Source organism: Cavia porcellus, unplaced genomic scaffold (assembly GCF_034190915.1).
Source record: "Cavia porcellus strain 051 isolate PalLab524CR breed Dunkin Hartley unplaced genomic scaffold, mCavPor4.1 scaffold_12, whole genome shotgun sequence".
In the NCBI taxonomy this organism is placed as follows: Eukaryota; Metazoa; Chordata; class Mammalia; order Rodentia; family Caviidae; genus Cavia; species Cavia porcellus.
Window position 1 is genome coordinate 80,544,422 of NW_026947495.1, and position 27,776 is coordinate 80,572,197.

The window sequence follows — 27,776 nt, forward strand, 5'->3', positions numbered from 1 at the left end:
TTTGCTTTTGTCCAGCTCTGGTTATCACCAGTTGATCTCTAACACTTGCTTTTTCTTTGTCACTCCACACACCCTACTTTACCAGCCTCATGCATGTAGCAGCAATCGTCCACCCCTAGGTCACGTTAGAGAGCACGTGTGTGCAGACAGAGTGAACAATGCGGGCTAAAGGAGCAGAGGGCTGCCCTGTGCAGAGTGATACACTTTAGCCGCGCTACGGTCATCTCCGTGTAGGGATTCTACACAGCTATAAACGTGAAACTAGAACTCCTGCAAACACCTAGATTCAAGGGCAAACATGACGGTGACCGCGGCCTGTCTAGTAACACCAGCCAGGTATTGAGACACGGCCTGCTCGCTGGCTGTGCTTTGTGTTTTGAGATGTGGGTGTAGATAGTTTAAGTTTAACTGAGGAGACCTTGGTTTTTTTTTTTTTTATTGAGGAAAGTAATAGAGACACATTCATTGTAAAAACTTTCTTCCCAAACTTTTTTTTTTTAGACAAGGTCTTACTTTGTAGCCCAGGCTGGCCTCGAACTCACAGCGATCCCCCTGCCTCAGCCTCCCAAGTACTGGGATTACAGGTGGGCACCACTATGCTCCACCTTCTGCCAGACTTTTAACATAAAATATAAACACGCATCTGAGGGCTCCCCTAGAGCGCCTGCAGTGGCAATAAGGAAAAGTTAATTTTATTTTACCTGGGAAGAGCGGTGATTTTCCCCCACTTCTCCACACAGAACCTTCTGGGGCCGTTGCTCCCTCGAAGAGAAGCGAATCCTTCATAGGGAATGCTGGAGGTGCCCGTGACGAACTGTCGACCCAAGAGAGAGGAGAGGGTGAAGGCTGAGGGGCCGCGTCTTCACACGCAGGGCTCCCGGGAGGAGCAGTGGGGAGTTCAGAGGACAGAAGCTTCCCCAGCGTGGCAGGACCCTAACACTAGCAGCTGGCAGATGGGGAAGGAGGGTTCATTACACGGGGTGGGAGAGGGGTTCGGAGGGGTGCAGAAACAGACACTCCGTGCACCTCGTCTACTCAGATGCTCGGCCAGGGATGTGAGAGATGAACAAGGGGAGCATATCAACCAGTCCACGCAGACTCAGCCTCAGCCCTGCAGCAACAGTTTCTTGGCCTGCAGATCTGAGATCCAAACCCTTAACCCCAAGGAACTAGGCCCGGGCTCCTCGAAACTCTGCCTGAGAACCCGAGAGGCCTCCCCATGGCTGATAGTTCTGTATCCAACTAGCAGGTGCCTTGCACAACCAGAAATGTGACGTCCAAAAACAAACCAAAGTGAGTGTGTTTTCCCAGTGCTGAATGCCACTGTCTTCCTAGTTCATGGAGTCAGTCAAAGTGGGAGAAAGGCCTCTTTACCCAGGAACCAGGACCCTCGAAGGACTGAGCAGCATCTCATTCTCCTGCTAGGGATGCTGGCTGCAAGCGAGCCTGGGCCTCTCACTGAAGCGGCCGGCTGTCCTGCGGGCAGACGTTGGACTGGACTCCATGCTGTGTGCCACTAGGGAAAGGCTGTGACTTGACCCGGGTGTTCACAGAGCCACGGGGTCCTGTCACCATGTGACCGGAAGAGGATGGGCTCAGTGGAGCCCTCATTTGCAGACAGACAGTATGTATTTATGGGGCACAGTTAGAAATTAGTAAAACAGACCCTTCCAACAGTGACAGTATGGCACCGCGAGGGTTCACGGTGACCTCTTACCTGTAACAACCTCAGTCGCTGTTCATTGTTGAACCTTTCAACCGCAGCCCAGAACCACCGGATCACGATATGATTGTCGTGGTACCCTAGCGGAGCAGCGGGGAAAGCCTTTGTTACACTCAGTCTTCGCTCCTACCCCAAGAAGTTACCCAACGAAGACCCCCCAACCTAAAGCATCATCTTGGACTCTTTAGAGACTGTTGATAATTTCAGACTGACGAACAGCAGGGTAAATATGATCCTATGACTGTAAAGAGTTACGATGAAGACAACCCTCCATGAAACTGAGGGCTGTTTTTGTTTAGTGGTCACTGAAGGAAAACAGTGGCAAGAACAACAAACAGCTTATTTTAGCTGTACTCTTTCTAACAAATATAACTGCTGGTATGAGAAATGTGTGACTCTTTTGATCATTTACGTAAGAAGTGATCTTTGCTACCACTGTGCCAAGCATTGTGCTAAGCTCAGGGAGAACCAAGGCAAAGCAAGAGACCTTCGCTGGCAGGTGAAGGAGGGACATTAATCAAGGCATTTACACACGGGAACACTGAACTGAAAGCTCTTTTTTAAAAGCTACACTTAATATTCATATTTTAAAACCAAAGTACTTTCATACTGATTTACTCATAAAAAGGGAAAGTGACCTTTAAGTCCTTTGACCAATAAATTCTCACCAATCATCAACTGAGTTTTGCTTTTATTGCATAGCTCAGCAGAATTTAATGAAATGTCAGAGTATCACGCACAGGGAGTCAAGGTGGTCGCTGTGTCTCCTAAGACCTCTCTGTGAAAATTAAGTTCAGAGGGAAGTCTGACCAGGATGCAAGCCAATGGCTAGTCGTGCTTCACGTTCATCAAAGCTTTCACTTTGATTCAGCAGTCAAAAACTAAACAGGATGGGGAGAGACCATTCCACTTGTAGTGTAGGATCTGAAGGCCTCTCACCTTGCACTTTGCCTTTTCATCAAGGGCATTTAGTGCCCCTTGGAGAAGAGAGACCCAGGAGTTGGGTAAATCAAAACGACTGGGCACGGTGACCCGCAGGTCCTGTGCAGGTTCTGGTAGAGACTAAACGATTTGGTTCCGAGTGAGTGGTGCTTTTGTCTATAAAACAAGCGCACCGTTGGCATTTTGGAGCATCCAAGTCTTCTGTGCGTAAGGGTCCCCTTGCTGTCTGGGCTACGCCTTCCTGGGAGAAGAACTGAATGCGTCTAATGGGATTCCCTGCCTGTGCACATGCGGTGAGAGGCCGCGCAGTGTGTTCTGTCCTTCGTGCCAGTGAGCTGGGTTAGCAGATGTGTCTGCCCCTTATCTGCATACCCCCGGGCTCTCGCTTGATAACATTTACGGCTCCATCTGTGTCATCCTTGATGAGTCAGACAGGGCGACGAAGCTTTATACCAAATAAATACTAAAGTGGCTGCCTGGGTGAACTGCGATGCTGTCAGACTTTCGTGGGGGTGAGGCGGAAGACTGAGCAAATAATATTTATGGAAAAATGTAAGTCATGGGCACAGTAAGAAATTACGTTCAAGTCAGTAAAAGTAGTCTGGTTATAAAAACCAAAGCTATCTGAGGAGTATCCACGGGGCCAACTGGAAAACTGACTTCAGGAAGAGCAGCAATCAGAACTTCAATTTAATATAATTTCCCAGAGAAATCCGGCAAGCGAGGCCAGCTGCCCACCAGGGGAGGCCAGGAGAGCCAGGCAGGGGCACAAGCAAGAGCGATTTGGCGAGTGTTAAGCCATGTTTTTACTCCAGACTTGTAAAATTATGGTGGTGGTTGTTGCCGATCTGCCCCAGCTGAGAGGTAACGGGAGCCCTGTTCCGCTCTCCGTTTATCTGACACTAAGCTATACCAGCTTCTGTTCTGAGTTAAGAAACAAAACCCAAACCAGAAAACAACTGGTATTTCTGAAGACTTTCTAATATGTAACAAATTCCCAGAAAATGCAGTCCTTCTTTGCTTAAAATTATGAGGCAAAACTAACCCTTGAGTACCACTAGGTCCCAGATGTAACAATTAAATGTCAACTCCTTTGGTCCTAGTTACTAAACGAAAATTCTTCCTGATTCACCAAAATCCACTTCCATCGCTTCCCACTGAAGTTCATCTTACAGCTGCCTCCTTTTCAGCTGAATGTAAGCTCCCACTGAGTGGGACTTGGCCAATGCACTTAGTGAATTTCAAGCACTGCGTCTTTCCGGGTCAAGTGTCTCACCCTGACCTGCAAGCAGCCAGCGGTCCACCGGCTGGAGGAGGCTAAAGCGGGAAGCCTTAGCATGAAGGTGGACCAATGGGACTGGTGGAGGGAGGACAGCAGCTGTCAGCTCCTAGAGCTGCAGTGACAGCACTACAAAGTAACTCACGAGCTGTCCTGTGGACACGCTGGCTCTCACACAGTGAGGCATGATGACACCCTCGGGTGGGGCACATACAGCACCTCCCCGCTGTGCCGGAGGAGCGGCTGGGAGATCAGGAGTCTCCCTTGCTTGGTGTCTCCATGGAGATCACCGCAGACCTCTGATCAGCATGCAAGTATCTGTCACGCCTGGCATGCTGAGCTACGCCTCCCTTCAACGGGGACCCGAAGCCCAGCCACCCTCAAGTCAGAGTTCACCTCCTCTGTATTCTGTGTTGCTTCGCCAGTCACTCAGGTCTATTTCAGCGGTGCCCGCGATGACCAGTTCCAGTTCACGTGCATCGAACACAGAGACCAGCCTGGCATCCACCACCTGTGGGACGGAGAGAGTACAGGGCATGCTGCGCCTGGGGAAGTATGGGAAAGGAGGGCACGGGGAGTCCTGGGGTCACCCAGTGCACCCCAGGGAAGCATCTGAAACACGGCAAGGGTCTCTGTAAATACGGGGTGTTGCTACATTTAGTGTAAAGTGGGTGAGATGAGCTCAGTGAAGTCCGTTTGCTGCCTAGCTGCACTATCCAGAGCATGCCTGCTCTCATCCACCTCAGAGCCAAGCAGCTCAGTCCTCGATGGGAAAAGTCCTGCTTTGTAACTGACCGCTGATGAAACTATTTGCTTTTCTCTTTTGAAAATAGATCTAATGCTCCTCCCAAAAAAAGTCATATGGAAGACAGACACATAATGACTCCTGCTAGTCCTCGAGTATTTCACAGATCCAGCGTGAGATCTGATTACTGTGTTTAAGCACAAATCTGAGAGGTCACGGAAGCATCAAATGCTACTCGCAATTGTGTCCTCACGTTCACTTTGGTTTTTCCCTAAGGAGGGCATTAGACTTTGAAGTGCGTACTTTCCAAGGAGGCAAGAAAAGCTGGACTTTTGAAATGAAAAGAGCAATCGCAGTAACTGGAGCCCAGCGGGGGGATGGGAACGCTGCAGGCACGGAAAGCGCTGGAGGACGCGGTCCAGGCTGCCTGCGCGTCCTTACCTCGTAGAAGCCGCGCACCAGGCTCTCGGTCTGCTGCACCACTCCCCGCTCGATGCGCCACTTCACCATCCTCTCAATGTACTCCTTCTTGTTCTTCTCCGTCACCGGGATGTTGGCACCCCCTGGCTTTAACTCCCGTTCAGTAATCTGACCGGAAAGCAACACACTGGGTGTTAGAACACTGCCACCTGTGCCCACCCAACCCCCCGGGGAGCCTGCTGAGCTCAGGGACAGAGAGGTACAGAGGAGATGCCAGGGACCAAGCCCAAGCGTGTAGCCTGGCTGCTCTAAACAACGCACTGGTGTGGTCTGGTGTGGTCAACTGTTTTTTAAATGCTGATGGGTGGCTCCGGGTACCCACTGTCTGAATGTTTGACAAAACCCTTTCCACAAATTCCTCCACCATTCAGAATCCACTGCATGCACAGAGCCAGTACTGAAGATCTACTTCAGCGAACACAATTACACTCAAGTGCATGTTGAATTGAGAACTTATTGTTTCAAAATACGTGAAGTTCAAAAAACAAGCCACAAGCTAGTGCCTTATAAGAACTAAGATGTAATTGCTGGAAGAAATCTTTTAATCTACGATTCTACCAACTTTGAAATAAACCAATTTAAGCTGCGTTTTCAAGCCTTCTCCAAAATACTATCAATATTCCCTCAGTTTCAATCAAGTTTCAATCAATTTCAATCAAGTTCTGAAATCTGAATGAGCTAACTACATATGACAATTTGGTAACTTCATATTCAGAGACTGTTAAAAACCATATTCTCTATCAGCACACAGTTATTACATAGAAGGTATGTGCGAGTGTATCTTCCATGGATACACTTTTGGAAATAAAGATTGTGTGTGACATATAAAGGCTTATTATAATCTATGAATGAGAATGTCTTAAGCTGCAGTTGGCACAGAATAACCCTCATAACCAAAAATACCATCATTGAGCGCAATCCTGTGTTTAGATCGCCTGATAAGACCCAAATAAACAAGCACCCGATCTGAGCTGCGGAATTAACTTTTCACCAGCTGCACTCCAGCGACCCCACAAGGAGTGCGCCCCGCACAGACCTGCCCGAACACTTCCTCGTTCACGGTGAACGTGAGGTCCAGGATGTCATGGATGTCATTGTCTTTCATCCACTGCAGGCTCTGGTGGAACTCTTCATCCAGGTACTCAAGATCGCTCAGATCACACAGGCTAAGGGGACAAACAGAAGCAAACACAGGCACTCAGCTACTGGCAAGAACCCAGAGTCAGGAATAAAGCAAGTTTGCAGGAACGAGATCAAATTTTTAACAGGCAGTGACTACTGAAATGTTCTCGGTCAAGTTCAGTGACCAAACCAGGGAAGTAGTTCTCAAGTTTGGCATTGAATTTTGCATCCTGCATGTATAAAACATCACAGATACCATCCTGCATGTCCCTTTCCTACATACTGAGCTGCACAGTGGCTGCTACTGACACTGTCACCCACAATGAGTCCTAGTCTCCAAACAGAGCTTGGGTTGACAACTCAGATTATTCTTTTTTAGCAACGTTACACCACCTTAGAATACTGTTCTAATTTGAAGTTCTTTATATTTCTGTGCTGTGCTTTGGTTTTCCTTGTTTTTAAAGACTAGATCCTGACTCATGTTCACGAACCCCCTTCTCTACATGGTTCTTGTTCTGCAGTTCTGAAGACACGCAGCCAAAGATTCTCTCCATGATTACAGTGACTTTCTGCATGTCTTTCCCTCTCCCCTTTATTTTTCATTGCAGAGACAGCTTGTACATGAGGTGGAGCTGTGATTATCTGCCCTTTGCAAGGTGGTAGTAATTGATTTGCTACAGCTGTGCTGAAATTTCAAGGGTCATTTTGTCAGTTCATTCTAGACATTTATCAGGCACCCAGCGTGTGCCAGACGTCTTAGGGGCAATGTGACGAGCGCGATGTCACTGTTCCCGGGAAGACAGGCACACAGTCAGAGGGCGTACGTGGTGGGGGTAAAGGAGCCCACCGTGTGGAAGCACTTACATTTACCTATTTTCTAAATGAAACCTCAATCTGCAATAGAGGCAAGGTAGACCCAGAGCAGAGAGCGCCTGGGAGTGGGCTCTGAGTGTCATTTGTGGGAGCTCGAGTCGGGATGACACAAACAGACGTGACAGGGGCTGGTCCCCTAGAAGTCCAGGGTAGAGGGTTATTTAAAATGGGACAGAGACTCACTGATAGACCACTTCAGCAATCCTGGTAAAAAAAACACCAGGGTTCTAATTAAGAGTGGACAGAAGATAAACCTGAAGATTATTTAGCAAGCAAGTGAAGAAATCTGTAAATGCTTCGCTGGGAAGGGCTATGAAGAAGGGAATCTAAACAAGGACAGTGAAGGAGCTCATGCCCCCGCCAGCTTTCATCGATGGACAGCCCTGAGGGCTGTAAGCTGGGGAGACCATCTGGGGGGCTCCTGAGTTCCACCAGAAAAACGTCAACTACCTGTGAACCATTTCCTGGGACGGGATCCAAGGCGGGAAGGGGAAAGACGTGTGCTGTGCACAAGCCAGCCCCGTGTAAGGGACACTTCCACATTCTGACCAAAGGGGCCACAAATGCACACACTGTTAATGGTGGCCAGACACCAGGAAGTCCTCTTTAGATGCGGGACAATGACAAGTTCTGTCTTAACTGTATTGAGGTGGTGTCCCCGTAAGAGTGGGGAGGGCTGCTGACCACCTGAACTCGTGACACGAGACTGAGGCCAGCGCACAGGTGTGGGGGTCTCAGGAGGTGAGGTGTGAGACAGGGGAAGGGACTCTCAATGTCCACCTTGCATGGGCAGGCAGAGGCCAAGTGCAGAAGGGGGTTTCAGGACACTAAGGTTGCAGGGCCAGCTTGGGCAGAGGACAAGGAAGAGTCAGACGGGGCACAGCAGGACAGCCCCAGGACAGGCCTGAAGCGTGTTCTGTAGAAGCTCCAGGGCTCCTGGCATGCAGGCAGCCGGACTGAGGTTGTGGAGGGTGTGAACCCGAGCCCAGCAGGCACAGCTTGTCGGATCGCCCTGGCAGGAAGTGGTGGAGACAGGTGCAGAGTGTGGAGATGCAAGTGGCCTGAGAGGAGCGGGCCCAGGGAGAGCTGCAGCTGTGAAACCCTAAAAGGCAGGCAGACACTCCGCTGGGAACCCCCAGGCCACGAGAGACAGCCTGCTTGCTGCAGGGTGAGGTCCATGCTTCTGTTTTGCAGAAAGCAGGTCAGGACTGCACAGGACACAAGCAAATGAGGACTCAGGCCTCCAACCCTAAGGCCGCCTGTCCCTGCTCTGCCTGGTGAATGACCTCAGGGACAGTTTTCTCTCCACGCCTCTGCAATCTCAGTCCCTTGCCGTCCTAACAATAAAGAAAAATGCTGAGTTTCTACCTGCTGTGATACATTACCAGTTCACATATGGGGAACTCTCCCAACCCTCACAAAAAAGCCAAACATAAAACAAGAACAGAACAAAGGAGAAGGGAACTTTGGCCAGCAGCAAGCAGTTGAGGACTGAGATGAAGCGAAATATAAAATGCATCTCATAAAGGATTCGGGGCTGTGAGTCAGCAGGCCGAGCCCCAGCTATTCTATTAATAATTGGCATTAATACCGCAGGAATTCCAGGGCTGCGTTTGAAGTACAGTGGTTTTGAGGAAACATGTGTTGCCACAAATGAGAATAGATAGTCACAGCAAAGCACTTTGGTGGCTAGACAGGAATAAAGAAAGGGTCAGAAGCAGGAAAAGAACCAGTGACCATATCTGAAACTGTGTTACTTTCCAAATCAAAACTACTGTTCAGTTTAATGGCAACAGACTTACAACAATGAACAGACAGCCACTCTGACAGAAGACTGAAGACTTTTTAATAAACTTGGTTTGGTTTGGTGGTCCTGGAGAATGAACCTGGGCCTTTACAGTGAGCTATATCCTCAGCTCTTCATTGATTTATTTATTTTTTTAAATTTTGAGACATAGTCTCATTAAATGGCTTCCTTGGCCAGGTTGAGGTTGAACTTGCAGTTCTCCTGCCTCAGCCTCCCACAGCACGGGAACAACAGGGGTCACACGGCCAGGTTAAACACTGCATTTTCACATTTTAATTACAGGAACAAAAAAGATATTCTTACATTCTGAGAAGAGCCTTGTAAAAGGGCCGTGTGAAGAAGGCATCCAATAAATACTGGTGTATTAGTGCAAGACCAAGGATCCTACCACTGAACCGGAACCTGTGAAAGAAAAACATGACCGCGGACATGTCACAGCAGTCTCTAAACGGTTGTGTTTGCTTTCTAGCATGGCTCCAGGGTCACGCTGTTTGCCCAAGATGAGCTGCAGATTAGGCCCATGAGCGCTGTGTGCACTGTAAGCTGTGCCTTCATTGGCCAGCAGCTGATCTCGGCTTACTGCTTGACTGTGTCCCTGTCACCATGTGACACCCACATGTGAGGACTCGAATCCCCCATGAGCATTTCAGTGACTTTTCCCCAGGGCACCCTCATGAGACACTGGCAGAAGGAGACCAGCGGGGCAGAGAGGGTGTTGTCCCCTTGAATCTACGTGTGTGACTGCCAGCTGGGTTTCTCCAGGACAAACTCAGTAGCGATTCCCTTTTGTGAAAAGCCCCGTTGTGGATTGAGAAAGTTTCAAACCCAATTCCTGGTGGTAACCACCACCAAGTCCGAATTTATGTGTGGACATTTGGGGGAGTTTCCTCGTGGGACATTCTGTTATTCAAAATGTCAAAGTTTGGTTCCATTCTGAATCAGCTCCAGGACTCTCCTGCCAAGACGCAGGAGCACTTGCTTTCTCTCCGGAGACCGTGTGAGTTTCCAGCTGCTCCAGCGGGCTGCCTTCCGAAGTTTAGACACACCTGGGATTCACTCTGTCGGTCTGTAATTTTAGTGTGGGGCAGCTGTTTGGAGGTGAGTGTGCAGCGCTTCATCCCCCTGTGTCCATGTCTGTCAGCACAACTGTCAGAGAGGGGAAGGAGAACCCCAAACAGCGGGAACCGGGAGCTGGCACGCAGAGCACATCCCAGCTGGCGCCCTGCTCCACCCAGTCACCCTGCTCTGGTCACTCGGGAAGCTTTTAGAGGCACCCTGGCCACGTCCTTCCCTTGTGACTTTCAGCGAAAATGAACAGGAACACGGCGATGGGGGCCGTGCTACTGTTTATAGTGTAAAATTCAAGGATTTAAAAAAGATGCGAAGAGCACCATTTGGGTTTCCCAGAATAAATACCTCCAGATGGGACTCCTACATCAGCTCTGCTCTGCTTGATGAATTTGTGTGACCACTCAGGGAAGAGGCAACCCCTGGTTATAAATTTGGAGTGGCTCCTACGCAGAGTGGGCTCTGAGGGTGACTCTGTGCTCCTGCACTGACCACCAGCTCCTCCAGGTCTCTGACCCTGCCCACTCCTTCCTGGCCACCCCTTGGCCAGCGCTCCAGCTGCTGGCTCCCTCCCCACCCACTGCCAACCACTTCCTCAAGGGCCACCGGAAAAGCAGCCAGGCCTTAAGGTTGGGCTCCTCCTCTTCTCCTCCCCAGCTCAGTGCTCAGACACCCAAAGGTGCACTAAGGAATTTAGGACTCTCACCAGGAACCTAAAATCATCTCGGCTTGGGAAAAAACTGATCTCTTGTAACTATCTGTTCCCAGCCTGGGGACTGCCCACCTACTGCAACGTAACAACAAAAACTGAGTCAAATGAGGTCATTAACTCATAATATCTTTTCCAAGCAAAACGGTATGAAATGGGTGCTCCTATTAAAAATAAACAAACAAATATCACAGAAAATCAACCGAAGACAAATGCTGGGGGGGTGGAGGGGGGGAAGAATTCTTACCATTCATGGTGATTGTCCACAAAGGCAGACATGGGGCTTATCTGCACTGTGTATGTGTCGTTGGCTGAATATTCAAATAAGCCATAATAGGGGTTAAAGAGCTCTCTGGACACCAGGAAGAAAAACTCTCTGGAAGGCCCACTGTAATCCAGCCTGTAAAAAAATTAATAAATAAATAATCAGCCTTTCTTTCTTTCCTAAACATGAAGAATATTTTCTCCTGAGCCCATCATTCTGTAGCATACTGATTACAAGAGAACCATTTATATATCAAGAAAACTGAACAAACTCCTGATTTCACTGTGCCTTAAGCCTACATCATAAACTGGATGGTTATGTACAGTGCATCAAAAAGTAAACCATTCATCAGAGAGCGTAAGACAGACAAACAGCAATCTGAATGCATATACACAAGAGAGAGGCTTTTAAATATCAGACAATGGGGAAAGAGGGTTCCAGGGGAATCAGCGGCATTCTGGAGACTTTCTCATTGAGGGAGGAAAGGCACCTCCATGAATTGGAGAGAGAACGCTGTGGATCCGAGGGTGCCTCCGGAGATAAGAGGTAAACACAGAACAGGACAGGAGGGAACATTTCACCTCATGGAACATCACAGAAGGTTACAGGCAAGGAGCTCCGGGTCACGGAAAGTCTTCCAAGGAAGGCACTTGGGGAAGTGGCTGGAACCCAGCACCCGAGCTATGCCGTGCATTCCACTTTACTCACAAGGGCGTCGGGGTCAAAGTCAAGCAGAGGGAAGAGCGTGTTAGGGTTGAGGAATGACAAGAGGCCCACAATGCCGAGAGCAACAACTGCAGTGAAGAGGGTTTTGCACCCCAGCAGGTCGAGGTGCAAAATCTGAAACGGAGACTACAGGGTGCGTCTACCCTAGGACAAAAAGCACCCAGAGACTCAAAGACCCGGAAGAAGCTGTGGGCCAGTGAAACCAGTGCAAGTCGGGATAAGGACTGGGGAAGTCGCTCCTCTCTTCTCCTCTGCTCTGCTCTTCTCTCCTGTCCCTCTCTCCCTTCTCCTCTCCCTCCCCTCCCCTACTCTCCCCTCCCTCCCCTCTCCTCTTCCCTTCTCCTCTCTCCTCTCCATTTATTCTACGGGTATCAGTGCATTTTTAAATGAAAAGGAAGTCCTCTGGTCTTTCCCAGTGATTATGTGATGTTGAAAGGCATCCCGTCATAGTGAGCCTGTGAGCGCAAGTGAGCCTGGATACCAGCAAGCAGGACCCAGCTGGCCTTTATCTGCTTCCTGGAGAACGGAGCCCAATTGACACAGCCCAGGTGCCCATCGGGCGCACCACCACTTCTCCGTGTTTGCCGACTCTGAACACACACATGCTGCTATTTACTTAGTATCTTTCGTCAAATAAACTCCAGATTTGTTTTTCCAACATTACCTGGTCTTGCACACTACTTACGGAGTTTTAATGTGCTAGCTCTATTTCCTCTACTATATATGAAGTCAGAGGCAGCCACGTTAAAGCCAACAGTTGGTCTTCGTGGCAGTTCATGCTGTTTTGCACACCACAGTGATGCCAGTGCTCACACCCACACCCACACCCACCCCATACCACACTGCCAGGAAACCTGTGTGTTAGGAAGCATGCCTACAGCAAACTCTGGGCCACCAGGTCTGCAGTGACACAGAAGGCCTGATCCCAGCCACTGAACAGAGCACAGCTAACGGGTGGCCCAGGAGGGGCACTGTCCTGAGGCTGTCAAACACTCCCTCGGGCTCCCCCACTGGTCCAGGTCTGGAGCTGTGGCCCCCAAGGTCAGGCAGAACACTCCTCCCCCTTGAGCATTCCTCACATGCTCAGAATCTTTCTTCCAGCAAACACCTGAGTGCCAATTCTGTATCAGGCATGACGCTAGAGCTTCAAGACAGGACAGTTTGCCAACAGCCACTTTCCAGAGCAATTCTGAATTTAGCGCTGTGTACAACCCTACTCCTGGTCTCCTCTCAGGGCAGGGGCTGGCCCCCCGGGCCATCCTGGGGGATCTAAGGCTGACCCAGCCCCGGGCATGTGGCCTCGTCAGCACAGGGCCTAGAGCAGAGCTTGCAGAGTCCTGCCCGCTTTCCTCCGCCCTCGCAGGTTAAATTCCCTGGTGTGTGGGGAAGTCACTTTACTCCAGCGACTCATAATGAGCCTGTCTTGAGCTCAGGGCCCAGACCTTTGATTTGCGCTGCTTCCACTCTGGACTCCTCGTCCCGGCTGCAGAACTTCACTAGAGACAGACCAGCACAGGCGGGCATGGGGCTGCGTGTCTCTCCCTGCTACGCATCACCCAGTCCTCCTGCAGACCAAGAATGGCCATGGCCAGTGGCTCTCAGAAGCTGGACTGGCCGGTCCCTCTGTTCACACAAGAGGCCGAGGCTCTTTATGCGAATCACTCAGCGAATCCACAGAGACTCCTGACCCCCCACTGTCCCGTCTTCAGCTCCTCCCAGCCTGTCCCTCAGGAAATTTTAAATGTTTGTCAAGGCAAAAACCACACTGCTCACACAGCCCAGCTGGCAAACTCTGGCCTGTGGACCAACATGCCCTGCCCCCTGGTTGGTAAATAGGATTTTACTGGGGCACAGCTGGCCATGTCATGTGCTATCACTGCCTGTTTTCCTGCCAGGGTGGCAGAGGTGGAGGGCACCTCAGTGAGTGTCAGACGGGCAGAGCCTGGAAGGGTTACACAAAGATGCTGCCAAGTGCTGGGTGCGAGCGGTGGGAGGGGAGGAGGAGGGTCAGGCAGGGATTGTGTGGACCCACACCCCACAACCAACCCACGACGGGTGGACTGCAAACACACACTAATAAAGAGATTAAAAGAAAAGAGCGGGGAATGCGACTTTATTAAACAGTCCAGCTCTCTACAAATCCTCAGTGAAGCGCCTTCACCTGCCAGGAAATATGCAGTGGACACAGCTCCCTGGGGGTAGCAACCTCACAGGGTGGCCGCAGCTCCCAGGCCCAGGCCCCTTGGTGTGTATCTGTCTGCTGCCGGACGGGGACTTTGCAGAGGCACCCAAAGCCGCTGTGCTTCGGGGACTCAGCCACTGAAAGATGTGGTGGTTTTCTTACAGACAACCGGTGTAAGTCAAACGGGTTTAACCGAGGCTTTGGGTTTAAAAAGTCAGGCTTTCTCTGGGTTTAGTCTCTGAGGGTTCAAATCCCACTGCGCGGAGTACCTGACTGTGATCCCCTTGTGTGCCTGCCCGGGTGCCCAGGACCAGGGGAGAACAGGACTGGCCTCACTCACGTTCCAGCCCTGGGCCCTGGCTGGATGCACATCGGGGGCTCAATACCTGTGCTGAGTCAGATGCAAGGCTGACGTGCTACAGAGGACAGCCTTGTTTGTGTGGCTGCTTGGCATCCAGCAGAGCAAACAAATTGGACCAAGTTTGCTTTGAGGCCGTACATTAGCTCGACAACATAAATGGGCCCTGCTCATGGCTGAGAGACGGCTCAAATTGAAGACAATCAGCAATGGCACAGGAGAATTACGTTTAGGAAGCCTGCTGTGCAGAGTCTTCTGAAGAGGTCTGCTTTGTCAAAACAACAAGGGCCTCACCGCCTGGTTCTTTCTCTATGATGGTGAACAAATGTGACTGACGATAAGACACATCTTCCCCGAGGAGAGGTTAAACCAAATAAACTCTCCTGGCAAGAGAGGTCAAAGCAAACCTGCTGCAGGAGGAAACCGATCCTACACTGGTCAGGTTTGCATCGGCTATGTTTAACTCCAGACGCATGAAAAGAGTTGTTCTAGAGTCCAGGCAGTCTTCAGGCTGATTCCATTATGAGCTGGAATTCAGGACCGCGATGGGAGAGCGCAGGGCTATCACAGTTACGATTCCGACGTCTGTATCACAGGTCCAGTAGATTTAATAAAACATGTCACAGCAGGGCACCCGTATCCTGTCTCGGCAACCACTTCCATAGAAATAGTTAATGTGAGTCATATCACAGGGATCGTTTGTTTCATTCCTGTTTTGCCAGTTCGGTTGGTTCCACAGTAGAGGCTTGGGGCGGAAAGGCCGAGACTCTGGGCAGCGGGTGTAGCCACAGGACAGCTGTGCGGAGGGCGTGCAGCTCTGTGGACCCGCAGGCCACCGCAGGGCAACAGTCATTGTGAGCCTCAAGTGCAGACTGAGCACTGCAAACAGGCACACTGCTGGGCTGGCACCCCGGCCCGCCCCAAGCCGTCAGCAGCACCGAATATTTGTTAAGAGAGTGAATGAATTTTTACTCTCCTGTTCCTTACTTTCAACTACGAATGGCTGAAAGCAAAGGACCCATGGGAAGAGGCCCGGAGTGCAGGGAGAGAGTGCGGGAAGGCACAGTGGTGGTCCCTGCAGGCTGGTGCGGGCCCACGCTGCCTGGCTCCTTTAAGTTCACCTGCAAGCTTTATAGCAGCAGGTGTTCTTGCCAGGCACTGGGGAGGCCAGGAAGGGTGTGAGCAATCCTGATACCATAAACAGAGCGGCACCTGGCGCTTCCACCACAGCCTACAACCAGAAGCACTCTCCTTCCACAGAGCCAAACATCTCTTTTTGCTAGAAAACAAGCAGCCTCGTGGGTTTAATGCGAAGCTTTGCAGATTTCTGAGGAATCAATGGACAAGCTCGGGACAACACAACTTCTAGAGAAGCCACCCGCAGTCACACAGGAAAGAAGGCTGCTGGTTCTGCTAGCAGCCAGGAAGAGGCAGACTGCTTTGGGCCTCGGCCCGGGTTGCTTTCCTCTGCCTCGCTCTGGAGACTGCAGAGAGAGCTGACGGGGGGATGATAAGGAAGGTCTGTAAGCTCCCACCCAAAACTGTCTGCACACCTCTCCCCGCTCCGCTCACATGGCTGACGGCACACTGATGAGACCGCGTCCTTAACTAAAGGACCCTTCTACAGGGCAGGCCATGGAGAAGAGAGGGCAGGACCACGTAAGGCCTTCCTTCCCTGAGCCAGGCTATTACTTCTTTATGGTTCTGAAACTAAGTTAATGATCCCAGATCCCTTTCCAGAGCTCAGGAGTCGGCCTGGCTAACTTGACATGGCTCAAACTTTCACTGCCAGGGCTTAAAATCCACATGAATAATAACAAAGAGAAACGCATAGTATTTTATTGTTCCTTCCCCTAGAGAAGCAGCTTTCAGTGAGACTGAAGCCCAGCAGGACTAGGCCAGCATTTGGTGCCGTTTCTCCCAACATTTGACCTCCATGACTGTTTCCAGCTATTTTACCACTGCCCCACCTCACCCCACCTCACCCCACCTCACCCCACCTCACCCCACCTCACCCCGCCTCACCCCACCCCGCGGTGCAAGGCTAGATAACCAGCTGAACTGGGGTGGAAATTTTAATGACTTCACCTCTAAGACAAAACTCCCAGCTCTAACCAAACTGAACCACTGATCACAAGATAGTGTGTAAAAACCATGTGCCCTTTGTACAATGCCAAGCATGACACAAAATATGATTTTAGTGAGAAATAATAGCCGTCCCCTAAAACTACACCTTTGCGTTCGTGGACTCCCAGATTAGTTTCGTATTTCTATAACTGAAGAGAGGCGTCTCCAATATTAACCTGTGGCCACCCTGTAAATTTCCGACTAAAGTCTCCCAACACATGACCCTTTTTATTTTAGGAACAGTCTACATGTCATGATTCAGATATATGCTTAATCGGAGCTGCAGTCTCTCTGAATCTGCAAACTCACACTGTTCTGGAATGCAAATCAATGTATCCTTCATCAGAGTAAATCCCCTTTTCCCTATGCTTCAGCTAATTTACTGTAAAAAAAAGACCCAGAGTGTGACGACAGAAAATCTGTCATTGAGACGGTGTCAGTAAAATTTTTAAAGTATTAATCCCTCATAGAAAGTTGACACAAGATAATATTCTATACATCAATACACCTACTGGTTTGTATTTTGCACAGAATTAACTCTAGGAGCTTATTACGCTCCTTTCCTGTGATGACCAAGGTTTATACACAACCAAAAGTAATCCAGAGGAAGTCCCTGGACAGTAAGAGATATCCCTCAGGGAAACATTCCCTACATCTTCCTGTTTTAAGATACATTTTATTTTAATAAACTACTTTAGGGTAGTTTTGATTTACAGAAAAGCTGCAAAGATAGTACAGGAAGTTCTTGCACACCCTGACTCAGTTTCCCCTTTGTTAATTCCTCACCTTAGACCTTTTGTTACAGATGAAAATCTGGGATAAACCCTCTAGCTTCACTTTTAGAGACTCACTTTTGTTCCCAGCTTTAGAAGTAGGTAGTTGCAGGATGCACTCACATTAGCTTTGCTGCAGGTCACACCACCCAGGCAGGCAGGTACCATTGCCTGCATTGTTTTTTAGGAATCTGGAGGCCACTCCCGTCTCTCTCACACTGTCCCTGCACTGGACACGTGCAAGTGCCCATGGGTAACCTGTGAGGTCAGAGGGCCACAACCCCACCCTCGGAGTGCGCTTATGCCATTTTCTGACCATGGCTCACGGAGCTGGACCACACACTCACAGACAGATCACTAGGTCAGCCTTTCCCTGCCTGCAATGACCTCTCTGCTCCCTTCAGACCATCCTGCTTCTGGGTCCCACAGACACCCTATGGAGGTGGATCTGAGAGCCGGGCCTCAGCCTTCTCCTGTTTAGTCCTCTCCTGACTAAACCTTTATAAAATTTGATAACTGCACATGGCACAGTGGGAGAACATGGTAACACAATTAGTGAGCCAGTATTGATCCGTTATTACTAATGAAAATGCATGCTATACCCAGACTTCCTTCACCTTCAGCTCATGGCCCTTTTCTGTCCCACAGTCCACCCAGGACATTCTATGTATCTGTCATGTCTCTTCCAGACGCCTCTGACTTGATGCCCTTGATGGCTTGAAGAGTACTGGAAAGGTAGCTCCACAGGACCGGATGGGACTTACCTGATGTTTTCATGGCTGGACTGAGGTGATGGGCAGGGGGAGGACACACAGGGGTTCCAGGTGTTTTCATCCGGAAGGTAAAGGGTATATTCTACCTACAGGACTCAGACTATTGATGCTGACCTGGGCTGCCTGACCGTGACAGCACTGGCCAGCTTTCTCTACTGGCAGCTCCCTTCTTTTCTCCCCGTTCCACACACGGTACTATCTGGAAGAAAGTCACAATGCACAAGCTGCACACAGGATGCGGGAGTAGGAGTTCTCTGGAACTCTTCTCCACAAGAGATGTTAAGGCTTTTTCATTTATTTATTTATTTATGCATTCACTCATGTGCTTAATCAATATAGATATGTACTTTACACTTTAACACACAATACTCTTTATTTATTTGTTTTGCTGCTCAGAGGACCCCCGCTCTGGCCATCGGGAGCTCTTCGGTTGGCTCCTCTGAGCCTCCCACAGCCTCCCTCACTCTAGGTTTTGGGAGAGCCTCTGAACTCTCTAGCACTTGCTACAAGGTGTCTCAGGCTACCTGTTTCTTCCCTGCCCTAGTCCCAGAATCAGCCATCTCTCCTTCCTCGGAGCTTCTCATTCATTAGAAACCGAGACTTGAGCACCAGATACCTATGTTTTTAAATACCGAACTCCTAGACCTAGACACAAAGAACTTACAAAATGACACAATCTGTGGGCATTAAAGTTGGTGGAAATAAAAGTAACAGAACTTCTGTTTTTGTAGTTCAATGAAAAGACCTGGGTAGCTTTTTACTTTGGATAGTTATTATAATCCAGAAAGCAATGTTATGATCACTTCGCATGATGGAATCAAAGTGCTTGAAAAAGTGGAAAGGCTCCAAGATCCTCTTAATTGTGTGCAGTGCTAAGGTTCCTATTTTTCAGCAAGAGTGCTGTTGTGATCTTCTAAGCAGTAAATGTATTCTCACACCTCAACAGCAAAATAATGTCAGTATCTACTAATCCATCTATATCATGCTGGAATGATGAAGCCAAGAGCCAAGAAATCCAGCATCAGTAAGTCACCCACAGAGGGACCAGAGTGAGAGATGGCTCCTGATAACCAAGGTCATACCTAAAGCATCCTCTCCTTTGTTTGCCCTGGGGCCCCAGGAAGTACAGCTGAAGAACACCAAGCGTTCTGGGTATCGGAGGGAATCAAAACAGGGGAACCAGCTCCACTCAGCCCAGACCTTTCCTGGGAAGTGATGTCCTCAGTCCAGACATGGGACACGGCACTGGGATGGCCATGCCTACTAACCACCTGTCCTACTCGGAAAGTAGGTATCGGCACTCCGGGACTTTTTCCTCTGCCTCTGAGATCCCAACCAACTGGGCTGGGCGAGATCATGCATGCCTGGGTTTCAGTTCCTGTGGAGGTTGAGGTAGGAGGACCCCTGAGCCCGGGAGTACAAGGCCATCCAAGGCCAATGTAACAAGACCTTCTTTCCAAAATGTAATGTACAAGAAAGCAAGCTCAAAATGCTCCATGTCCCAACAATGAAGGAGGCAGCTGGGGAGAGGGAAGAATCCTCAGCCACCCAGACTGGTCCTGTAAGGAAACACCTGAGTCCCGTGTACACCTGTGCAGGGCTAGCAACCCCTGCCTTACTTTCCCATGGTGCACCTGCATCTTTCAGCTCATAACAGCTGCAAGTCCATTTATGTACATTAGGATGAAAGGCTCAGGCATCCGGCAGGCTCCCGCCCAAACCCTGTCACTTCACAAATATTTTACTTTACTCATGGCTAGGAGACAGTTATCAGTCATTTGTTGGGATGGAAAAATGGTCCAGAGGGACAAAAGAGAGACCACAACTCAGGATTTCAGCTTCCTTCCCAGACCTGGCCCAAGAGCACTGGATGAAAAGGCAAAAGGCTTGGAGCTGAGTCCTGATTTGCGCTTCCCTAGTTCCATTAGCATCGCAAGTTACTTTATACTTTAAGGCCTCCACGTCATCAGCCGCACGCTGAACTGTTCTGCCGGTCAGAAGTAATGACGGGGATTCGCTCATCTTTATTCCTGGACACGCCTGGGAGGTGGCCCTCCAAGGACCCCGAGCAACAAAGTCAGAGAGAGCACAGGCAGCGCTCAGGCTACTCCCAAGGTATTTTTTAACTTCTGTGTCGCAGCTGCAGGTGACAAAGAAAGCAGTGGGACAACCCTGGGGAAGAGGGAGGCACTAGAGGGACAGAGTGATCAGTGAGGTGACCCACGCCAGCCTCGCTGTCTGCCTGGGACGCTGTGTGGGAGCCTCGGCCCCTGCGTTTCTCAACACTTCCGGATGCGCACACTCAGCACAGAGTCACCAAGGGCAGCTGGGAGGGACCTCGGGTGCTAGCTGTCCCCTTGGCACCTGTGCTGCCTCCCCAGGAAACAGAAACACGGGGTGCAGAAGCAAGGGCCGCTGCCCAGGTCACCGCGGCAGACACCTCCAGGACAACACAGCGGGGTCCTAAGCGGTTTCTGAAAGGAGACTTCTCTAACGGGTGACCCAGATTCTACACAGGAGATCCCAGATGTCCAAACTCAGTTCCTTTGATTTTGCCCCTTGAGGCCCCACTTTCTTCCTTTTAGAGAAAGGCAGACAGAAAAAAATCTAATGAGACTTCTGTCCTCCAAAAATGATTTTTGTTACAAGTTTTAACCCATGAATCTCAAGGTCACATGATCTAAAAGCCAGAGGAAGCCTTACCAAGAAAAAAAAGCCAACGTGGTCAAGCTTATGAGAACAGCACTTCCTGCCGGAGGGATTTCCTGTTCAGGCGACCGCAGCGACGTGGGGAAACATCCGCCCTGGCCGCAGCCCCGTCCCTGCCACTTCTCTGTTCTACTCACCCTTCCTCCCCGACGAAGGTGACATACAGCTTATTCCTCTGCAGGTCTTTTCTGGAGTAGCCCATGATCTGATTAAAAGCATCTTCCAGCAAGTGATCTCTTCGGATAATTAATCTAGCCATAAAGAGACAATTTGAAAAATACAGGTTATTTTGTGATCTTTATCTCTCTAGAACTTGGGCACCTGCCATTTAATTTCTGTTTACCACAATTAATGGGGTGAGAAGTGAAGTCACTTCACATCCATGCTGTCTGCAGTGAAGTACACATTGGTCTTCAACTCTCAACAGCATTAGCAAAAGTTACGTAACAGAGTCCCAGGTAAACAGAGCACCCCACCCTGAGGAACACCCCAGCGCTTTCCGGGCGGCCAAATCAATTATCCCAGAAGGCAAGATCATAAAACCACACACAGACACACACACACACACACACACACACACACACACGCGCACGCATAACTTCTGTTTACTGAAGGGATAACAACCCTATGACATAATGCTTTAATCCTGAGTGCACCTAGACGAGGAGGGTTTCAATGACTAAGTGCCTAGGAGAATCTGAGAACCAGGAGAAAGAGACAGGAGAAAAGCCCGCATTCTCTAAAGCAAAAACCAAACAAAACAAAGCAAAAGAACAAACAAAAAAAGTGCACAATGATGCTCAGTTTAATCCTAAATGACCTTGAGATTCTCTAAAGGAGAGACAGAAATGAAGGATGCTTTGGGCCACATGATTGGCTGATGACAGTGATGATTAAGAGTCCATTCCATGGACCCTGATGATGGACAGGTGAGGGGCTGGGCCCAGGTGCACTGGCTTTCTGGGTCTGACCCTCCTTGCTCTGGGAGGTGGCAGAATGAGCTTCCGTGGGACACGGGAGGGACAGGGAGGAGAGGAGAGGAGAGGAGCAGGGGATGCAAACAAACCTAGGCCGAAAAGCGTGATCCCCTTGCAAGGGAGGTGGATGAGACGGGCAGAAGCAACACTCCTGACTCGCTCTGTGGGCTAAGGGATGGCAGACAGCACCACTGATGGCTGTTCCTTTATATCTGAGCACCGCCCCGCAAACCCGGAGAGGGCTGCCTTCAGGACAGGACCATAAATCAGCCTTTGTGTCACTGATTCCAGAACTGTGCTTTACATGATCCGCTCACTGACAAGTGCCTAAAGAATTTCACCCACTAAAACGAAGGCCTGTGGTCCCGAATCGTAAGTGATTTCCTAAACGACCAGCCTCATCATCACGAGTCACGTGGTCTGTATCGCTGTTGACTTACTTTAATTTCCCTGGGCCTTGCCCATATCCTTTAGTCTCTAGCTTCCTGTAGAAGTTTCTTAGTTTGGCTTCAAAGTCCCGCTTGTAAGGGGCCGGGGCCCGGGCGTTGGCACGCTGAGTACCTGCAGTGGAGGACGAGGAGAGGACACGTTTACCACGTTACCACGAGAAACAACACCCGGCCAGCAAGGAAACCGGACAATACTCTCGCCTCTGCGTTTCCCTTCTGCAAGTGGAAGCCTGCAGAAAAGCTCAACCAGGGTCTCAGGAGAGCTCTCCTTGGTTGCTGTTTGGCTGAGAATAAAGATCTTGTTTGAATGGTTACAAGGACAAGCCGTGTTTCTGGACTGGGTTCCCTTTTCAGTCCCACCAGGCGGGGCTGAGCCAAGGAGTTACTCACGCGCCTGGTAACAGGGCCTCCTGAAATCCCTCTGCTTGTGCTGGAAAGTACAGGGGCGAGGAGAGTGAGCTTGTGCCATGCACCCTAAACTCCTCACCCCACAGCCCCATCCCGATTGCGTCTCCAGAGGCGCTCTAAGAACGATTCCAGCACACGGGGATGCACCCCAACAATTTCAGTCAAATAATTCAAATACAAAAACAGAATGCAAATGTGATTGCAGCAGCATCTGTCACCTGCTTACACGAAAAGCAGCACTAACATTGATCACAGTCTTAATGCATCAGTGACAGAATCTAAAGATGCTTATGTCACTCCGGAGCCAAGTGTTATTAATAAAATGTAAAAGTGAGCTGGTTTCTTCCTGTCTCACAGAACAATCTGGCTTTGTGTCACACGTGGCCAAGCAGCAAACTGGGATATTAAACTGATGATGAATTTGGGAATGGGACCCAGAGGCACAACAAAAGCGACCAGAGCTTCCACTAAATATTTCTCAATGGAATGAAAACAACCAGAAAACACACTGTGGGATCTTGCTCATTAAGCATCACACAAATACTTTAAAAAGTTATTTCACAAATGATTGCATCATGGTTATTATTCATCACTGCTACTGTGTCGGGTTCAACAGCAGCGCCCACGGTGAAGCAGGTGGAGTTGCTGTCCAGGGCGTTTTGGCTGGGGAGACAGAAATAAATGCTAAACAATTAGAGAAGAATTAAATGCTAAACAAGCTGATATACAAACTATAAAGCAGGGGGAGACAAAATACAGCCCTGGGGCTACACCCAGTCTCCTCAAGATCTAATTTGTCTACCCTGTATGTTTAAGAAAAATTTAAAGTAATTGCCAACATCTACCAGTTACACTGTATGTCAAGTTAAAATGTCAAGTTGCAACTTTTTTTCTCTTGCAAATTATTTGTGAACCGTTTCCCTGGGGAGACACGGGCAACGGGGCTGTGCTTCCTAGGTATTTGCACTGAACTCTGCTGATACAGAAAGGGGCCAGAAAGAAGTGCGTGTCACAGGTGGATGGCAAGACAGATGGGTGGATGAGAAGACAGAGAGGACTGAAGAGAGAGCCTTCAGAAGCAAAGGGTGTGGACGCGAGAGGGTTTTGTCCACTGGGTGGACTGCAGGAGCTGGGGTTAGGCCCCCTCTGTGTGTTCACAGGAGCCCGAGGAGGCCCCACTAACATGGGAGAAATTGTAGGACTGGGGCCAAAGTAGAGAGAATTTGAAAGAACCAGCTAGCTTGCACATGAGCGGAGAACAGAGGTGGCTTCCTGCACAAGGAAGCAGCACACAGCTGTGTGCACTGGAGAAATCACTTTCAGAACATGCTGGGCAGAAGGAGGGCAAGAAACAGGGACGGAGAGACAGGAGGGTGGAAGCACAGGTAAGAGCGGCTGCAGCAACTGAGGGCCTGTGAGGACACAACTTTGCCAGGAGTGTGGTGGCTCAGAGGGTCACGCCCAGGGGGACCCCCAAGGGGCCAGAGAGCCAAGTACGGAAGGGAGGAGGGGACCCTGAGGATGACACAGCTCAGCAACGGTAAAGGCCCTATCACTGGATAAGTGCTTGCTGCACAGGAGAGACCATACACTTTGCATAGGGGAATCTCGAGAAATCCTCACCAAACCTCTGGAAGAGGCTGCTGTCACCATCATCATCATCATCTCTCTGTACCCAAGAAAAGGAAGATGCTGTGTCCCATCCCAGTCGCTTGGCAGTGACAGCAGGTTCGGGACCTGAGCCAGGTCTGTCTGATGAGAAGGCGGGGGTGGGGGGCAGGTGCCATTGCAGAAGCTCAGAGCCGGGGGCACCGAGCACTTAGGTCTGCAGCATGAACAGCCCTGCAGAGCGGGGTTACCTGCGCAGAGTCGCACTCTACACATGCGGGGAACTGGGCTGGGGTTTGGGGATGGATCTTTACAAAACTGGCTACAGACCAACAATTTACCCAGTCTGTTTGTAGAGCTGTGTGTGTGTGTGTGTGTGTGTGTGTGTGTGTGTGTGTGTAGAACTACAGATCAAATCCAGCACTGCTGCACTAAGCTACATCCAAGCTCCCTTTTTTAAAAGTTTGAGTCGGGGTCTAAGTGATTAAGTTGCCCAGGATGAGCTGGAACTCGAGGTCCTCCCACTGCAGCCTCCCCGTGTGCTGGGATTCTAGGTGTGTATCACCACACCCAGGCAGTTATGAGTATTTTAATCAAAGAGTTGAGAGTTACGGTATAAAGAAAAATAATAAACTCAGCCTAAAGGGGCTGGGAAGCAGAGGAGACGCCTGGGCAGTGGCGCTTGAAGTCACACATCCACCAGCATCTGCGGGCGCCCGGCAGAAGCACCCTCTACAGCTTCCCAGGGGATTCCAGTGGGCAGCTGTGGCTGAGAACCTCTGTTCCCTCCCAGGAAGAAAGATCAAATGGAACCAAGGAACCCAAACTGGTGGGCAGCGTCCAGGACGCTGATGGGACAAGACTTCCTGTCTATCCATTTGCACTACAAGGTGGTGACCCCCGGCAGCTCCAGGCTGCCGTCCCCCCTGGACAGTGCATGGCAGTGCAAGCCCATGCGGGGATGGCACAGGAATTGCAGACCTCTACCGTGTAGTGCAGAGTGCACGACGGTGACCCAGAAGGTGGATGGGAAGAAGAGAGGACTGAATGGAAATCTTTTAAGATTCAACAGAAACACGACTCTTTGACAGCTGGTGACTTCAAGGAGCAGCACGGAGTAGAGTGGTAAGGTATGCATTGCTGGAGAGGTATGGGAAATGCTGTAGCGATTGGATCACTGTACACAAGGAAAACAAGCCCCGTACCCCTCCAATCTGGGTAAGGGCTCCGGAGACACACGGGCTCCAACACCAAGGCTTCATGCTGATTCTGCGGTCACAAATTCATCAACAACCACAGCCCCCAACGAATTTGTCCTTTCATTTTTTTCTCAGTCCATGTCTGCGGTACAGAAGGAGTTACTCACTGTTAGAGCTGGCACACACACACGACCCCTTCCCTCCTCTTCTGCCTCTGTCTCTTGGTCCCCTTCCCATTTGAGAAAGACCTGTCTCCCTACTTCCTAGTATCTACTTTTTATTTAGCTCTTTACTTTTACTGTGAGTTTCTCCTATTACAGGAACTATGCGGTACTTAAACTTGTGGGTCTGATTATTTTGCTTGGCACTACAGGCTCAAAGTGCATCGGTTCACCTACGCATGACTTAGGTTTATCCTTCTGTATGGCTGAGTGGTATTCCATGGTGTGTAAACCCCCTCAGCTGCTGATGGACATTTGGGCTGCTTCCCAGACTGCGCTCATAACAACTGTGCTGCTATGAACAGGGGTGCACAAGGGTCACGGTAATCTGATGTCTTCAACTCTTTCGGGGAGACACTTAGAAGAGCGGCTGCTCCAGCGGGACTTCTAGTCAGATTCTTAATACAAGTCACATGCTGCTGCCAACACCCAGGGAAGGCGATGGCATTTCCACTCGAGACCAAAGGTGACCTCAGAAGACCGAGCGTTAGAACTGCAGGGGACCATGCTTCAAGGGAAGTGCTAGGCTTCCACACTGTTACAGAGAGGGCACTCTGAGGCTCTTCACAGTCTCATGAAAGACGTCAGCTGCCCAGAGGTCAGTGCTACCTGTCAGGGTCTCGTTACGAGCTGACCTCCCGGGTGGTGGACGTTATACTAATCGTTGCCAGGAAAAACCCTTCAGTGGTAGATACTGGGCTTTCTCTCTCTGTCATTGCCAGGTAGCCCAAAAGCACTTCCACAGAGCAGTGTTCTGTTCCCAAAGTGCATCATATCCAAGCGGAAGAACTCCGTGTCCGAAGACAACAGGAAAACCTTGGCCCGGAAGCCCAGTTTTTCTGGGTTCCTTTCAAGCGTGTGCACACACACACACACACACACACCCCTGTGCATAATTTTTTCTTTCTTTTAGTTCCCTATTAATGTTTAAGAACAAATCATTGAGCATTACTATGATTTTTCTGGGATGCTCTGCTTTATGAAATGCAGCTCAGCACTGGATTTCAGGGCATAAAGCTGAAAAAACCTCGCATTCTTAAATTAAAACAGCTGGCAGAAAGTGTGAGCGTGAGTTTGCGTTACTCTCTGAGAGCACCGGAAGGGCCCCGGGTTATTTCTCAAGTGTGCGCATATTCACATGTTCACGAACACACGATTTACTGGAAAAAACTGGATGTGCCAATTTCTCTGGCCTTGGTGAAGAAGGAACCCTGGAAAGTTCCCCAGTAGCTGGTATCCCAACAGCGCCAGTGGGGAGGATGGAGACAAATGACCAAAACTGAAACTTCTGTCTGGAGAGAGCTGGGAGGAGAGGGAGAGCATGAGGGACGGGGCACAGAAAAGACAGAACAGGGTGAGGAGTCGGAGATGTAGTCCATAGTATGCAAGGACTGGGTGGAGAGACAGGCAGGAAGATCCCGGGCAAGGAGGCCCGCTCTGTGCCACAAGCAACACTTCCGTGCACAGATCTTCCAAAAGGACCCTCGTGGCTTCTGTCCCCTTCTAACCTCTGCTTCCTGGGATGCGGTGCTGGTCCCAGCTTCCAGCGGGTCCAGTTCTAGTCAAGCATCCCCAGTTCTGCACCCAATCCATCAGCACAGCAATTCCCCCAAATCACAGAACATCCTCAATGCTGTGTCCATAAAGCAAAGAGAAACCGGATGTATTTACAGAGTTTCAGCAAACAGTTGGTTAAACAAATTCTTATGTGGTGAAAATCACAGCTCTGGTTACCTGGAAAATTCATATAAGACCTCAATCTCCAAAAATATTAGACAAATTAGGTGTTATTGAATTTAAATTCCTAGAAATGTGCAGCTTAAATAAACATTCGAGCCCCCTCTTTGGCACAGTGAACCAGGTGGCATCGCTGAGATTGGGGTTGGCAGGATAATGGTGCTAGAAAAACTAATCTTCACATTTCAGAATTCTGACAAATTTTAGGTGAGCACGTTAGCAGCTGCAAAAAGCAGTGTGGTCAGAGTTTCCAAAGCCTGTCTCTCTTCTGTACCCAAAAGACGTGTGCAAGTGTTTGGAATGGCAGAGAGCGTGGAGGAGAGGACCAGGTTCCTCAGCACTCAGAACGGAGACCGTTCCATTCAGTACTGTCACAGCTTCACAGGGTCATTGTCGCACCACTACAAAGGGTGACACTGCAGTCACAAGAAAAAGGATCAGACTTGTTTGACATGTTGCTTGGACAAGACCCCCAGGAATACTGGTAGACCAGGAAGCTGGTTTAGTTAAAGAAAG

The 27,776-nt window shown here is 49.8% G+C and overlaps 1 protein-coding gene across 5 annotated transcripts in view; it reads right to left on the minus strand.

The window, feature by feature from the left end:
- Positions 1-27,776, minus strand: part of Hecw2 (HECT, C2 and WW domain containing E3 ubiquitin protein ligase 2) — a 345,745-nt gene that overhangs the window by 18,503 nt on the left and 299,466 nt on the right. For 4 of the 5 annotated variants that reach the window (XM_063259473.1, XM_063259475.1, XM_063259474.1 and 1 more), the window contains 9 exons: positions 22,079-22,199; positions 20,799-20,912; positions 10,996-11,148; positions 9,275-9,373; positions 6,206-6,335; positions 5,131-5,277; positions 4,341-4,455; positions 1,718-1,803; positions 702-814 (listed from right to left, as the gene is read on the minus strand). In XM_063259473.1, coding sequence (XP_063115543.1) covers positions 702-814; positions 1,718-1,803; positions 4,341-4,455; positions 5,131-5,277; positions 6,206-6,335; positions 9,275-9,373; positions 10,996-11,148; positions 20,799-20,912; positions 22,079-22,199 — 1,078 coding nt within the window. Of the gene's footprint in view, positions 1-701; positions 815-1,717; positions 1,804-4,340; positions 4,456-5,130; positions 5,278-6,205; positions 6,336-9,274; positions 9,374-9,407; positions 10,118-10,995; positions 11,149-20,798; positions 20,913-22,078; positions 22,200-27,776 lie in introns of those variants that run through there. The other variant, XM_063259476.1, reaches the window with a different exon arrangement.